Below are 15000 nucleotides of genomic sequence, written 5' to 3' on the forward strand. Positions count from 1 at the left end.
AATTGGTCAGTATTTTGTTGATTAAATGTGAGTTATTGTTTTTATCCTCTGTTGATGCTGTGCTATCCAAGTAGCAACAATGGTGGTTTATTTTGATTCATGAATTTCAATTTCAAATTTATTTAATTGTATTTTATGTGTTTACATGGCTGCACTTTAACTTTTTTTTTTCAAGGAAATGAGTGAAAATGATCTCCACTGACACAGTTCCAGAGGTCATCTGGAAAAAACTTGTACCATCTCGATTTGCTTTTCATAGACATTGTAAATTATTAGGTCATCTCTACCGAGATGACCTAATAAAGCCCGACCAAACGTCCGTCCGTCCGTCAACAATTTTTCTTTCCGATCTTGATGAACTTCGTATGTGGGTAGAGGTCGTTGAGTGTTGCACAACGATATAACTTTTGTCCGGGTTCAACGTCACGAGGTCACGTAAGTTATAAAAATCGCTATTTTCAAAACCTATCTAGTCTGCCATTCTACAAGATATTCGGCAACTGTTTATTGATTATGATAATAAAAAATATTATCTTGTATCTAACCGGACAGATTTTTGAATTTCCGTCCTGTTTGACCGCCACGTAACCTGGAAGATGGTCAGAAACACCTCCTGGTACAAAGAAAACTTTTTACTTCCGATCTTGATGAAATTTGGTATGTGGGTAGAGGTCGATGAGTGATACCCAACGACATATTATTTCCCGGATTCGAGGTCAGGGTCAAGGTCACGAGGTCACGAAAGTTGTGAAAGTCGCCATTTTCAAAACCTATCTAGTCTGTCATTTTAGGAGATATCTGGCAACGGTTCATCAATTATGATAGTAAAAAACATTATGGAGATGACTGTCACCCCCACACGGGGGTAATTTTATAATGTTTTGAGATTTCATTTTTGTATCCTCCACCCCCTCGCCACTTCACGAGATCCTTGTAATGGAAAATGACTTGCACTACTTGTTGGATTACTAGCATTTTCATGCCTTCTATACATGCAATCGTTATTTTTTACTTTTGTTGTATGCCACAGCATCAACCTGTAAATTATTAATATGAAAATTATTCAGAAAATTGTGGGAATGAGGTACAGTTGTCCAAGATGCACTGGCAACATTCTTATTTTTCAATGTAGTTGCCCTTGACTTTGATGCACTTCCTGCACTTAGCCTTCAAACTGTCTATAGGAGTAAAATGGAAGTTTAGAGATTGCCTCACTCTCGATTACTTCTTCCTTTTCGTCATTGTGGAATTACAGGTGATAATCGGTGGTGGTGGGTTGAATGGCGGGGGAGGGTGGGTGGCATTGGGGAAGTGGGTAGGCACAGGCTGTCTGGGTTGATCCATCTGTTCAAAGCCAGTAACAAATGGTGGTTTGCACAGTGCAGGCCTTGTGTGCATCTATGTTGTGAAGGAGGAGCACTCGTTTGATCAACATCATTTTGATTTTGCATTGCCAGATGAGGGTTTGGTGCAAAATGTATTGGGTGCTTGTGATCCCTTGTGCTTCCATTGCATGGATCTTAATTTTGTTCTAGAATATGATTAGTGAAACCAATGTTTTACATTTTATCAAACAAATGATCATCTGCTGGATCTGTTTTAACACTTTGAGAAAGTCGTGACATTATTTCGACCTTTGATATAAATTGTGTGTGTTGAGGATTTGTGGTAGCTATGTTGCAGAGATACGTGCAATTGTTTGAATGTGGACGATGGTAAAAGCGGAAGCATTCATCGTGATTCTTCGCTCATTCTTTTCACATACATTTTCTCCTGTTGCAATGCAGGAGGCTGAGGTACAAATGCGAGTCGCCCAGCTTAAACAGAAAGGTTTATGGTCACTCAAAAAGCTGACACGCTACCCAGAGCCATCTCGTCCAAAGAGCCACCAGGATTACCTCCTCGAGGAGATGCAGTGGCTTGCTGGGGACTTCGCTCAGGAGCGCCGGTGGAAAAGAGCTCTCGCCAAAAAGGTGTTGTTGCTATCATTCCTGTCATCACTTCATTTTATTTTGCTTATTATTATTATTATTATTATTATTATTATTATTATTATTCTTACTATTTTTATTGATTTATTTTGTAAAAGTGAATATCGAACTGAATTTCCAAATCTCATTTATATCACTAACTAGCAGTACCTGGCATTGCTTTTGTGCTGTTCTCATCCTTTTGGCATTTTGAAGAAATAATTTTGGGTTTTGTTCTTTTTTCTTGTGGTTGCCGAAAACACTTCCCTTCACCCACTAAGGAATGGGTTTGGGGTTCATTTAATATTACCTTTCACATAGCTAATAAAGGCTTAGGCATGCATGATACAGCAATTGAAAATCCCCAAAATCTTTTTTTTAATTTTTTTTTTTTTTTTTTGTTGCCTAAAACGCTCCCTGACACTCACTGATGAACCTCTGAAAGTTTGAAGAATTTCCATTCAGCCATCTCTGAGAAAAATGGTCTACGCGCAAGCACACACACACACACACACACACACACACACACACACACACACACACACACACACACACACACACACACACACACACACACACACACACACACACACACACTTATAGTATATAATAGATAAATAGATGAGGCATGTGTCTGTCTGTCTGTCTGTCAGGATTTTTTTTTTTGTAGAGTTCTACTTGAGCTTTCTGATGTGGAGTGTGATGCACCGAAATGATCGTCGTGATCTCCTGAGTTGATTCGGCTAATTAACTACAGAGAACCCAGAAGAATTATCATGGTTTAAACGCATGTCATGTTGAGGTGTACATAGCAGCTTAATGGGTCCCTCCACTACAAAATTAATAATAAAAACAATGATAACATTGTAAGAAAGCATTTATTGATTGATATTGTTGCGAATTCACACCCGCCGGCGTGCAAGCGGCCGCGTCACTCGAATCGCGACCGCGTCGCCCACCGGACGGACAATTCAGTCGTGACCCTCCGGGAACTATCGCCCGGAGCCAGTCACGGGTGGGCCTTTCGACCTCACCACAATCGTGCCAATCGGCCACCCGCGTAGGATAGGGTTGTTCGCCAAACTCGTCCTACCGAAGTACCCACGCGGATGGTAAACCGGGCCATCGTACCTCGCCGCAGGTCGACTCCGGATACGAACCGCTTAAGCGGTCCGTTCCGTGCTACAGTGATAACCGAGTGGTGTTATCGTCGGTCTCGACGGTTCCGATTAATTACCGGGCGTATTAAGCCCACTACGAACCCTTTACGTGAAGCAGGATGGAGGGTCAATAAAGAAAAGACGAAGCGAAATGGGAAAACAGTTCACACAAAGCACATTTATTACGCGACACACGGAAAGCACACATATACAGCCAAACAGTCAAAATGCACATATAGCAATCAAAATAAAAGCAACGACGACGCAGAGTTACTACCGACTACGCGCACACACGGCAACACTTATACAGTTATATTTTACAGACGGCGCCAACACACATTTACTCAAAAGCAAAGGAAAGAAGCCACCCTCATAGACAAGGGGACAGACGAGCCTATAGGCCAATATGCGAGCGTGACCTGAAGGAGCGGCCAGGTCCGCGAGACCGGGGCGGTCCTACCCGCGTCCTCCTGACGCGTTGGCGGACGAGCCGCAGATGTGGCCGCGTGGCTGTGCCCCGACTCCGTGCTCCTTGGCGGGTTTCATTGGCACGACGTTTGGAGTGGGGTGGGAACGGGGCCCCCTTGCTGCACTATCTCAGTGCGGGGGAAAGGGGGAATTGTTGATGCCGTGGGGGAGGAGAATGGCTGGCTGGCTTGGGTCCCGCGACCAGCGATCCCACACCGCGACCTCGTCGCCGACCGCCGTCCTTCTCGCCTCGGACCCGAGCTCCTTTGCCTCTTCCCGCAACTCTTCTCAGCCGACTCCAGAACCCAACTCTTTGCCACACCGATGACTTCGCCACCCGACTCTACTCACTTCGCCACCCGACTCGACTCTGCCACACCGATGACTCGATTCACTCTCCACCCGACTCGACTCGCTCTTCACCCGACTCGACTCGCCTCTGCCCCGGCTCTCTTCCACTCTCCAACCAAAACTGACTCACTCTCCACCTGACTCAACTCTCTGCCACACCGATGACTCGACTCCTCTCTGCCCTGATTCGCCTTGCACTCGCTGTTTTATAGGCCGGCAGGAGAAAACAATATGCAATTATCCGGATCAGGATGACCTCGGGGGCGGAGCCACGCTCGCCCATTGGATGGAGGAAAGGGGGCGTGAATCTCCCCTGATCCTAGAATTTGCATATATCGATTTCACACAGACGCGCCTGGAGGCGGGGCCAAGCCGCTCCGCGCTTGCTAATTGGACGGAGGGGAAGTGGGCGTGTAGCGTTTGTGATCCGAATTTTCCTCAGAAAGGCCGCTATTTGCGCTCGCGGCTCGGTGCGTATCGCTGAACGGGCCCAAGACAGCCCGATGCTCAGTGTTCACAGGTGGTGCGGGAATGGCCGTAGAAGGAGAGAGGCGAAGGTGGTGGAGGGTTTTCGGTGGTGGTTTGATGGTTATGGTGCCGTTTGGGAATGGCAGTGATGCGATGATGTGGGATTGAGTTGTGAAGGTAAAGGTCGTGGCTGTTGGCGTTGTTGTTGTCTGAGGGTTGGAGCGTGGTTGTAGTTGGTGACGATGGCTGGCGTGCTGGTGAAGGTGGTTGTTGTGTGATGGCGGTTGAGACGTGGTTGGTTCAAAATAAAGATAGAACAGAAAAACGCCTAACTCAAAGGATCGCAGCCTGGATGAATCACATAAATTCCCTCTATACAACGGGTTTGGGGCTAACTACATATGTACTTAGAGATATCTCACCTATGGGCCCTGAATGGTGGTTTGCGAATTTCCACAGCCGTAACAATATTAATAATTTTAATAACGACAATAATACTATTATCAATTGGCAATAAAAATAACAACCGTATAATCCCATCCCTGGCCCGAGCAAATCTGTGCTTGGTGAAAGGCAAGCTAATGTTCCAGCAGTACAGCAGGCAGGTATGCTACAACGCTGTGAAGACCATTGAAAATTTGGTCCAATGATGACCAAAAAGGATGACTTTTTTTAATACATTGGTTGCTGTGAGTTTCTAGTCTGTGTTGTTGATAACCTATTAGATAAATCTCCCATCAACTATGCTTTGGTATGAAACCTGTCTTCACTCATTCCAAACAATATCATCTCTCAGCCTATCGATTGCAAGATAATTAATTCACAGTTGGACTCGATCAAAAAATGGAAAAATGGCAAGTTTTCAGGCATCTGACAAAATGGACATGAAATGTTTTGACTCAAAAGTAATTGCGTCATCAAAAGTATCAATTGCCCATTGGCATGCTCCAAAGTCTAAAAGCTCACATTTTTCGTGTTGTTCATTGTTTTACACAGATTCTGGAAAACCTTTTTTGGTGATTCACATCCTCGCTTTCTTTTAAAAGCTGTAATTCAAAAACAAATATACACAAAATGACTATATAGCCACCACAATGGTTATCACCAAAACCCAAACTATTGGAGATGGCTATCATTGAGTATGATGGACGACCAACAACTGAAAAATGACAGAGCACATGCTTTGCTTGTTTCCATATTGGTTACAGACATACAACAGGTGCTCAAACTTAACAGAACACTTGAGATAATTGAGCAGGAATGCCCTGATAAATTGAAATTGATGTGGGATGGATAATGTACGTATTATTAGCTCACCTGGACTTTAGTCCGGCGAGCTTATGTGATCAAGTAGTGTTTGTGAGTGAGTGAGTTAGTCTGCTAACACTTCAATCATTATCACTTGAACCAAAGAAACAATTTTGATGAAACTTGGCCTCAAGCTTCATATCTGATGCCGAACGAAGGTTTTTGACCGCACCAAAATCTGCACTCATTAAGGGGGTCTAGGGTGGGGGGGGCGGGGGGTGGAGTTTGACCCCCTCAAAATAGGTATTTGTTCTTTTCTCCGAAACTACACACACAATTTCGATGAAACTTGACCACAACCTTCATCACCTGTGATCTACCAAAGTTTGTTCACGCATAAAAAATAAAATCAGGGCTTCAGGGGGTTTCCAAGGGGGTTGAGTGACTTGATCCTGATCTTGGTGAGCTTCACGACATGCAGTCTTATTTTTAATGGGGCAATGCTACCAAATAGTCAACCTCAACCTCAAAATTTTCAAATCCAATGTATGTAGTTCAGTTTGGTGTCATTTTAAAATTTATAGTTGTTGGTTTTTGGCAGTTGTCGTAGTTTTTTTCCTATTATCAAGAATTTAATGCAAAAACATTACCATTATAATTAGTTCTATCATTATGAATTTTTGAATTTTTTTTTTTATTATGATCTGAGTGATTCTTCCACATAAAAAAAGTTTTTTGTTGAAGTTTCTTTTTCATATCAAAATAGAGGCAATGGCCTCTACTTATGTGAAAGTACATTTCTATCTTGCCAAACAATTTCTGAAATTGAGATTTAATTTTGGGTCACTTCAGTGATGTGTGTCCATAACAACAACAAAAAAATCACTTTTTAAAATTACTACCAATGACTTTCTCAAGTTATTTCGTTTTTTTTGTTTTGTTTTTAACAAAGTACATGTTCATGCATTACTATTCACACCATCTTAGATTTGTTTTGTTAAAAAAAAAAGTTTTGGTAATATTGTCGTTATGGGCATACACATATTTTTGTTTGTCCATAACTCTGAACTTACGAAACAATGCTATGTTGTTATTTGGAGAATTAAAAAACCTTATAGCAACAATAAGTGAGAAGAAACACTTCTTTAAAGAGGGAACTGCCATTTTTTGGTAAAGATCAATAAGAATTGTAAATAAGAACAGTGCTGCTCTCTTGAGCACTCTGTGTTAATCTGTATGATATCACTTCCTGTTTCTTCTTGCTTCCATGTTTGTCTGTTTTGAGTTTATTTAGTAATCCAAGTCAATTGCAGTCAATCACCCATTATGGAGCTCTAAAACCATTGTGCAACCTGAATTCCATTCTGAAGGAGAAGCATTACTTTGTTTACCACACAGATCCGCTGGACTTTTATGTAGGCTGTGTACCAAATGTTGACTGTGCATGTGGGGCATACGCATACCCAGAGGGGCAGGCGCAGGTGAATGAAACAAAACCTGTAACCAAAGACTCAGAGAGGCCTAGAAGGAGTCAACTTGAGTGCGTACCAAAACAGTTCGTGTTCGATAGCCCAATTACCTTGGTCGGATCTGGCCTCTTTTCATAAAATGTCATGGATACTCAAAAGAAGGTTGATGAACTAAAACAGCATTACAAGAAATGAGAAAGAAATAGCGAGATGTCAGGCTGCATGAGTGCTAAATCTTGGAGTAGTTCACTTACTTTCATGCTCAAAATAATATTTATTTTATATAACAACCACCTGCGCCATAATTATCTTTTTAATGTTTGTGATTATTGCATTTTAAAATTTCGAAGCTCATAATGTGGTACAAAGATTTGCTATTGTCCTGTGGGACAAGATCTTTTATTCATATCCATTGAAAAGTGCATTACTATATTGTTTAGTATGAAGGCATTTTGAGATTTCCAATTGTTAAAATGTTCCAAAAAATAGAGTGTACTCGTATGTCAGCTTTTTACAAAGTTCCAGTTGAATAAAACAAGTTTTGAGGTCTCCAGTACTTTTTTATCCATTGTGTGCGTGCGTGCGTGCGCGCGCGCGCGTGTGTCCGTGTGTGTGCGCATCAGTGTCTCCCCTCTAACTCCAAACCATAAAACTTAGCATCCTGAAACTTTGCATGTATATTAAGAAAACTCCAAGGAAGTGTGTGACTGAAAATGGTGTTTGGATTAATTAAAACACCCCTTTTAAAGATAATTAACGGCATTATTTAATTATATCCTTCATCAGGCATATCCTTGGTAACCTCCCTGGGGTCTAAAGCCACCATGTTTTTTTGGCCTGCTCAACCATGCCTTGACTTGGAACAGCCCACTACAATTTCTTTTCACTTTCCTTACTCATATTGTCGAATGCCTTTTCATCATAGCTACGAATCGCTGGGTACATTGCAATGTTTATCAATGCCCGAAGATGCCAGCGTTCATATCTTTATTTCATTTCCGCACATGCGATAACCGTGAGAATCTCTTAAACTAAGTAGAATTACAAAAGTAAAGCTCCAGAATCAAACTTAGACGCAGTTCCGACTCCTAAAAAAGTGTTCGTTTGTCCAATTTGGACATATGTGACATTTTGGGTGTCTCTGAGAGGTATGTGTTTAATGTGACGGTTCAGTGATTGCTAATCACGTGCCATGCGAGCCGTTTTTATCAACCATTTTGTTCGTGTGCTTAAGCTACCTGGCAAGCACTCTGCAATATTCGCACTGTCACTGAATACTACAGTATGTCCATCGACTTGTCCAAAGTTCAGGGGTCACTCGCATGCGTTGTTAGCCAAGGTTGTTCTGTGGTGCAACAAGCGGTGGCTGGCTCGCTGAAAATGTGAAATTTTATTTTCCATGACATTTCCCCTATTTGGTCTTCCATTATATTGTTGTGGGCCGGGTTTCGACTGCGAGCACGACCGCTAGTTGGAGCAGCAAAGTCGACTCCACCGAACACCCGGAATTCAGATCGTTACCTTCGGATAACTCCGAAGGTACGGGTCCCTTTCAGGACCGTGAATCGTCAATAATTCAACTACGTGGAACAGGGTTATTTGCCAAACTTCAAAATACCTAGAGGCTCACGTGGCGAGCTTGCGAAGAATTCACACCCTCGACGGAGCTTGAACGGGACGAGCCGTTTCCGTGCTCGACCCGTGCATAACCCGAGCGGATGGTTACCGAGGTCCCGTCGGTCCAAATGCACAACTACAGTGGCAACGACCTTTTTAATCACCCAACACGCACCATGCGAAACCAATAAAGGAAAGGACAAGGACGAGCTGAAACATTCAACAATAGGGGTATTTATTTACAATAGGTGGGGAAGGAACACATAAAGGGCAGAGTTAAACCGACTATAAAGGATGCAAATAATGTACAGCAAAAGCACTTAACCAGTTGCTACTTAAAGATGGGCCCACAGGACACACACACACACACACACACACACACACACACACACACACACACACACACACACACACACACACACACACACACACACACACACACACACACACAAGAAATGGACCTCAATGGTCTTTTTCGACCCTCCAGCCACGGAGGATAGTTCGGCTGGGAGTCAGGACGGCGGGCTACCTGGCCGTGATCACGCGGCTGGACGTCCACCCCTCCCGTAACTCTGGTCGCCAGAAGACGGACCAGGGCAGCCAGACGCAGACCAGCGCCAGCGACGAGATGAGGCCAGACCAGCGTTGAGCAGACCAGAGAACCAGACCAGTGTCGAGCAGACCAGAGAACCAGACCAGTGTCGAGATGCGATCAGAGAACCAGACCACGCACTCGAGCAGACGGGGCGCAATTATTTGTTCTCCTTTCTTTCGTCGTCCTCTCGGGTGCGGTCCGCTCATGCGTGGCCTGCTCTCATTGGGCGGACCGCGCGTCGAAGCTCCGCCTTCTTGCAAAGGACTGCCCCGGCTCTGATCCACTCATCACCCATTCGCCTCAAAATGACGCACTCCCTCACTTGGCGCCAGGCCAGAACGAAACGCCTCGTGAGCGTGCGAACAGCGCGGACAATTCCTCGAGCAGTGTTGTTGTTGGCGTTGTCGTAGTTGGTTGATGAAGGTGTTGTAAAGGATGTCATAAACCTGACTGAAAAATAACTCATAGCGCACATGTAATTCCCATTAGACGCAGGGGATGGATTCTAACTATAAACACATACTTATCGAAATAACTAAGCTTAGGGACTGCTGTCTGTTTGTGTGCACAAGGTCTCCAAATCCGCAACAATATGGCCCATCACTTCGGCGTACATAAATGCAATTAAATACTAAATGTTTTGTTTCAAAAGTTTCTTCAACCGTTTTGTTGGAGTGCTTGGTTTTGCACACGCTCTTCAAGCTTCGATGGCGATACCACGGTTCGATACCGGAGTTGGGAAGGCAAAATAAATTGGACAATTACAATGAGAAACTGGAAGGGCATTTGGGAGAGCACATACCTCCGCCATGCAATATCTGATCCACAAGAACATATCGGGCCTAATGTGTTTTTTTTGTTTTTTTTTGGCCCTAACTCTCAATGGTAAAGAATCACTTTAAAAATCAAATAATTCTCGTATCCGGATCCACAGTCGGATCTTCACCAATATCAAAACAATTTGTCCTTGCTACACACCCAACCTGCCCACCAACTTCCGTCCGAATCCATCCACAACTTTTTAAGATATTGTTCTCGATATTGTTTTTGGCCCTCTAAATGGTGAAGAATCTCTTAAAACATTCTCCAAGCGACCGAGCCGGATCCGGATCTTCATCAAAATATAATACGTTCATCCTTGTCACACACCCAATCAATTTTCAAAATTTCATCTGAATTTTTCCACAACGTTTTGAGATATCCTGCAGATAGACACGGGTGAAAACATAACTACCTTCACCTTTGGTGACAGCAGTAATAAATAGTAGTTTCTGGGTTCTCGCATTGGAATATTTTCTTTTCTTCTCCAACTTAAAGGCCCGGTCACACCTTGACGTTTTAGCCAACGTATGCCGATTTTTGAATTTTTTTTCTAAAACGCTGGCACACGTTGAATATGTTATGTGTAAGTTTTGATAACATTGAGAGCACGCTGAAAAACACTGCCATACGTCGTTGTACGTTGGCTTTAAACGTTGTACTTTTCGGTTGTCCTCAAATTTTTTCATGCTTAAAATTTCACGACGTATGCCGGCGTATGACTCACACGTTCCGCTACGCTGGCCACAAGTTGTATGCACGGTCTGCGATCGTTGACAGACGTCAACACATGCTATTTGTAAGTTAATCATAAGTTGAGACACGCCGAGGTAATGTTTAGCGTACCCGAAACTTATTTCTAACCTATGATTAACGTGTTGTTGGCACGTTACGCGATCATTGCCACACATCGACAGACGTTACTTTTAAGTTACTCATAGGCTGAAAGACGTCGGTATAATGGATCGTCCTTGCGTCAGCGTCCACGGCCACGGCCAGGACACTTATTTGCAGCATTCTTCAAACTTTTCTTCGGCATGACGAGGATGTTCACACTTCGATGGCTAGCTTGGCTATGATTCCAATTGTCCATCGGCAGCGTCTATTTAAAATAGTCGAGTTTGAGCGTTTTAACATGTTCAGAAGAAACGCTTCAAATTTCCAAACCCCAGCGTCAAAAAACAAAGGCGAGTGACAGCAATTTAAATCGTTCATTGTAAACAATGAAAATGGCTGAGTGGTACCGTTTAAAAGTCGTTGAGTGTAAAAAAAAAAATCAAAATGTTGAGCGCAAGCGCCTACTTTCAATAGTGGGGTTTGAGCGATTTAGCACGTTCAACAGAAACGATTAAAATTTCCGAGCGCCAGCGTCAAAAAACAAAGGCGAGTGACAGCAATTTAAATCGTTCATTGTAAACAATGAAACTAGCTGAGTGGTACTGTTTAAAAGTCGTTGAGTGTAAAAAAAATCCAATTGTTGAGCGAAAGCGTCTACTTTCAATAGTGGAGATGCAGCCATTTAAATCGTTGAGTTTATCATTTAAATCGTTAAATCATTAAACGCAAGGACGATCCATCATAACCCACACCCTCCCCCTCACACTCACCTACTACTGCCAACATGAACAAACTACTACTAATACTGATACTGATACTGATACTGTTACTGCTGACATGGACATCGACTCAAAAAGGACTCGAAAACACTGTTGGGTTCCCCTTTTATGAACACCATTTTTATATATCAATTCCCAAAACCGCTGGGAACACGTTTTTATATGGCAGTTGTAAGCTAGAAACACATTCATTTTTTTTTTGTCGACCGGATGACGTCATTGGAATACGTCTACATACGTCGATGTGTGTTGGGACTACGTAAAGAATTGGTTCAAAGCACGTCAAACATAAGTTAGAAATAAGTTTCGCGTAAAAAAGACATTACCGCGACGTGTTTCGACTTATGAGTAGCTTATAAGTCGCCTTTGTGGACGTGTGTAAGCGTCCACATATCGTGTGTAAAACTTAACCCCATCGCATGCGGAACGTGTGTCATACGGCAAGTACGTCGTAAAATTTTGAACATGTTTAACATTTCTTGACGTACTCTACTTACTACGACGTATGATAGCGTACTTTAGTGTTCTACTCACATATACCAAACTTACTCATACCGTATTTGACGTGCCCCCAACGTTTTAGACACATTTTTCTTAGGTCGGCATACGCTGGCAAGATCGCCAAGGTGTGACCGCGATGTTGACACTTCCATTTCTACGGCAGTTATGATTCGAATCGTTGTGCGTCAGCCTTTTAATAGGCTACGTCACGACATCGTCGGCGATGTGTGCAACGCGCTATGCCGAAGTTAGACTATCGTTGGGCATAGGTTGTGTGGGCCAACAACAGGTTCAGCATTCGTTGGTATAAGTTATCTATAACACAACGAAACGTTCTGTGTCCATTACTAATATGTTATGCATACGACCAACTCGTTATGAATACGTCCGAATCTTAAAAAAAAAACATCAAAAGTTCAACGTCAGCCAGCGTTTTACATACATTTTAATACGTTGCCATCGCTGGCTAAAACTTCAAGGTGTGACCGGGCCTTAAGTAAACTGTTCTAGATTTGTCTCTGTTGTCATCGATTTGTTTTGTACTTTAACTTGTTCTTCATGTCATATGCTCATTGCACGGTCTTTTTGTGACTGTTTGGGTATTTTGATCTTGCATGCCTGCCTCGGTTATTTGGGTCTACCCAAACCCCTGCTATGTACAACTGCTTGTCATGACTGTAATTAACCCTTCACAAGCACACCCCTTCGTTTGCAGGTTGTTTTCTCCCCCCTCGCTCACTCTACATTTTGTTTCTTTTTGTTGCATTTATGTTTCCTTCCTCTCCCTGCTGTGTTTGAGCTTGCATCTAGCTTGTTCACCATGTGTCAACTTCCTCCACCCCTTGATATCATTGCTCCCTCATGCCTATTCTTCTTCCAATGGTCCCTCTGTTTTCTCTCTACCCTGCTGTTAGTGTTATCCACAAACCTCCTCCCCCCCCACCCTTTCCACCTCCTCTCCCTTTTCCACTAAGTTATCTTTAACCTCCGCTATCTTCAAAGATGGATGGAGGTTACTGTTTTCACCCCTTTCTGTTTGTTTGTTTGTTTGTTTGTTTGTTTGTTTGTTTGTTTGTGTGTGTTTTTTTGTTTGTTTGTTTGTGAATAGTATTACGTAAAAACTCCTTGACGGATTTCGACGAAACTTGGTGGGGGGGGGGGGTTAGATATGGTCCAAGGATCGTGCCATTAAATTTTGGACTTGGTCGCCCCCCCCAATAAAAAATTGTTAGAGGAAACAAATTTTTTCTTTTTGCATTTCTACATGTTTTAAGAGATTTCCAACCCCCCCCCCAAAAAAATTAAAAATAGAGAATTTTTTTTTTTGCATTTCTACATGTTTTAAGTGATTCCCAACCCCCCAAAATTGTTACCCCCCGAAAAAAAAAATTGTTAGAGAAAAATTTTTTTTTTGCATTTCTACATGTTTTCAGTGATATCCAACCCCCCCCCCCCAAAAAAAAATAATTGTTAGAGAAAAAAAAATTTTTGCAACTTTTTTTTTCAACAAAATTTCGATTTCTTTTTTTTGTTAGAAAATGTTGGAGAAAAGAACTATAACTGTCAGCACTGTTGACGTCATATTTAATGAATAAGATATAAGGTTCACTTGAGTGACCCAGCAGTATTGGCGGCGGAGGTTTTGCACTCTCCCGAGTGCTCCCCCTCTAGTTGTTCTGTTTTGTTCTGCTCTTTTCTCCAAGCCTCCACTTTTATGTAAACAAAAACACCACCAATGAAAATATCAAAATTTGCCTTTAAAAAGTTAGGTAGGTTGGTTAAAAATAATTTTTATCCCCAGGAAAAAAATAATAGCTTTGTCTCATTGTAACTTTGACGAGCGGAGCTGTGAACACTGAATAACTTATCAAGAAAATGCTTCAGGCAAAAGGTTTTAAAGTTTAATTCTCAGGCAAAAGGGCATAAACTACAAATATCAAATATACAAATATCAAAAATTCAATATCAAAGTAGTAATGTTGAGACTTACCCTCACGAGCAAGATCTTCGAGTTCGTCCTGGTGATTGACCATCCCCTCCACAGCTTCTTGCTCATCTATCGTTTGCTCCATGTCCTCATCTGCTTGCGTTAAAGGGAAGAAAATGCAAGCAGAAACAAATCACCCAAAAATAAACATCAGAGGATGTGAAGTGAGAGGTGTGCAAATAATATTTTCTTTAGATACTGTAATGCTTCATCTCAGTTTAAGATGAAAGACCATACATGTCTTTGAATGGATTGACAAGAGTCTGCATAATTTGAACAACAACATGGCATGTATGTTCGCTGTGCAGAATCTTGTCAATCAGTTTAATGTACAGTTGAAGTAGGCATGGGTTCCACCTATCATCTGTGGGTAATGACAATACATACATCAATCCCAGTTCAATAATTTCAGTTTCCGGTTTCCAGCAATTGCGGCTAAAAATGTTTGCAGTTGTTATGAAGTAATGAATCGCTATATCATGGCAGGATAGCAGAGAGGTAAGCATGCTAACTCTAAGTTGTCGTGCCGGGGTTTGAATCTCGACTCAGCTATAAACTGTCATCGCGGTGTTTCACAGGCAGGACGATTCATCAGTGTGTGCGCGTCATCTCTTGGATGGACGTTAAACTGGTCTTCACATCTGCCCGAATCCCCCCTCCCCTCTCCCCCTCTCCTCTCCCCTTCTCCTCTCCCCTTCTCCTCTCCCCTCTCCTCTACCCCTCTCCAAATC

General features: G+C 42.5%; 1 protein-coding gene across 8 annotated transcripts in view; it reads left to right on the forward strand.

Annotated features, from left to right (window-relative positions):
• LOC147029000 (uncharacterized) overlaps positions 1 to 15000 on the forward strand; it is a 335824-nt gene that overhangs the window by 143161 nt on the left and 177663 nt on the right. For all 8 annotated transcript variants that reach the window (XM_085879912.1, XM_085879913.1, XM_085879915.1 and 5 more), the window contains one exon: positions 1788 to 1973. In XM_085879912.1, the coding sequence (XP_085736038.1) occupies positions 1788 to 1973 (186 nt within the window). The remainder of the gene's footprint in view (positions 1 to 1787; positions 1974 to 15000) is intronic.

This window comes from Eptatretus burgeri, chromosome 4 (assembly GCF_056783735.1).
Source record: "Eptatretus burgeri isolate ZD-2024b chromosome 4, Ebu_testis_v1, whole genome shotgun sequence".
NCBI lineage: Eukaryota > Metazoa > Chordata > Myxini > Myxiniformes > Myxinidae > Eptatretus > Eptatretus burgeri.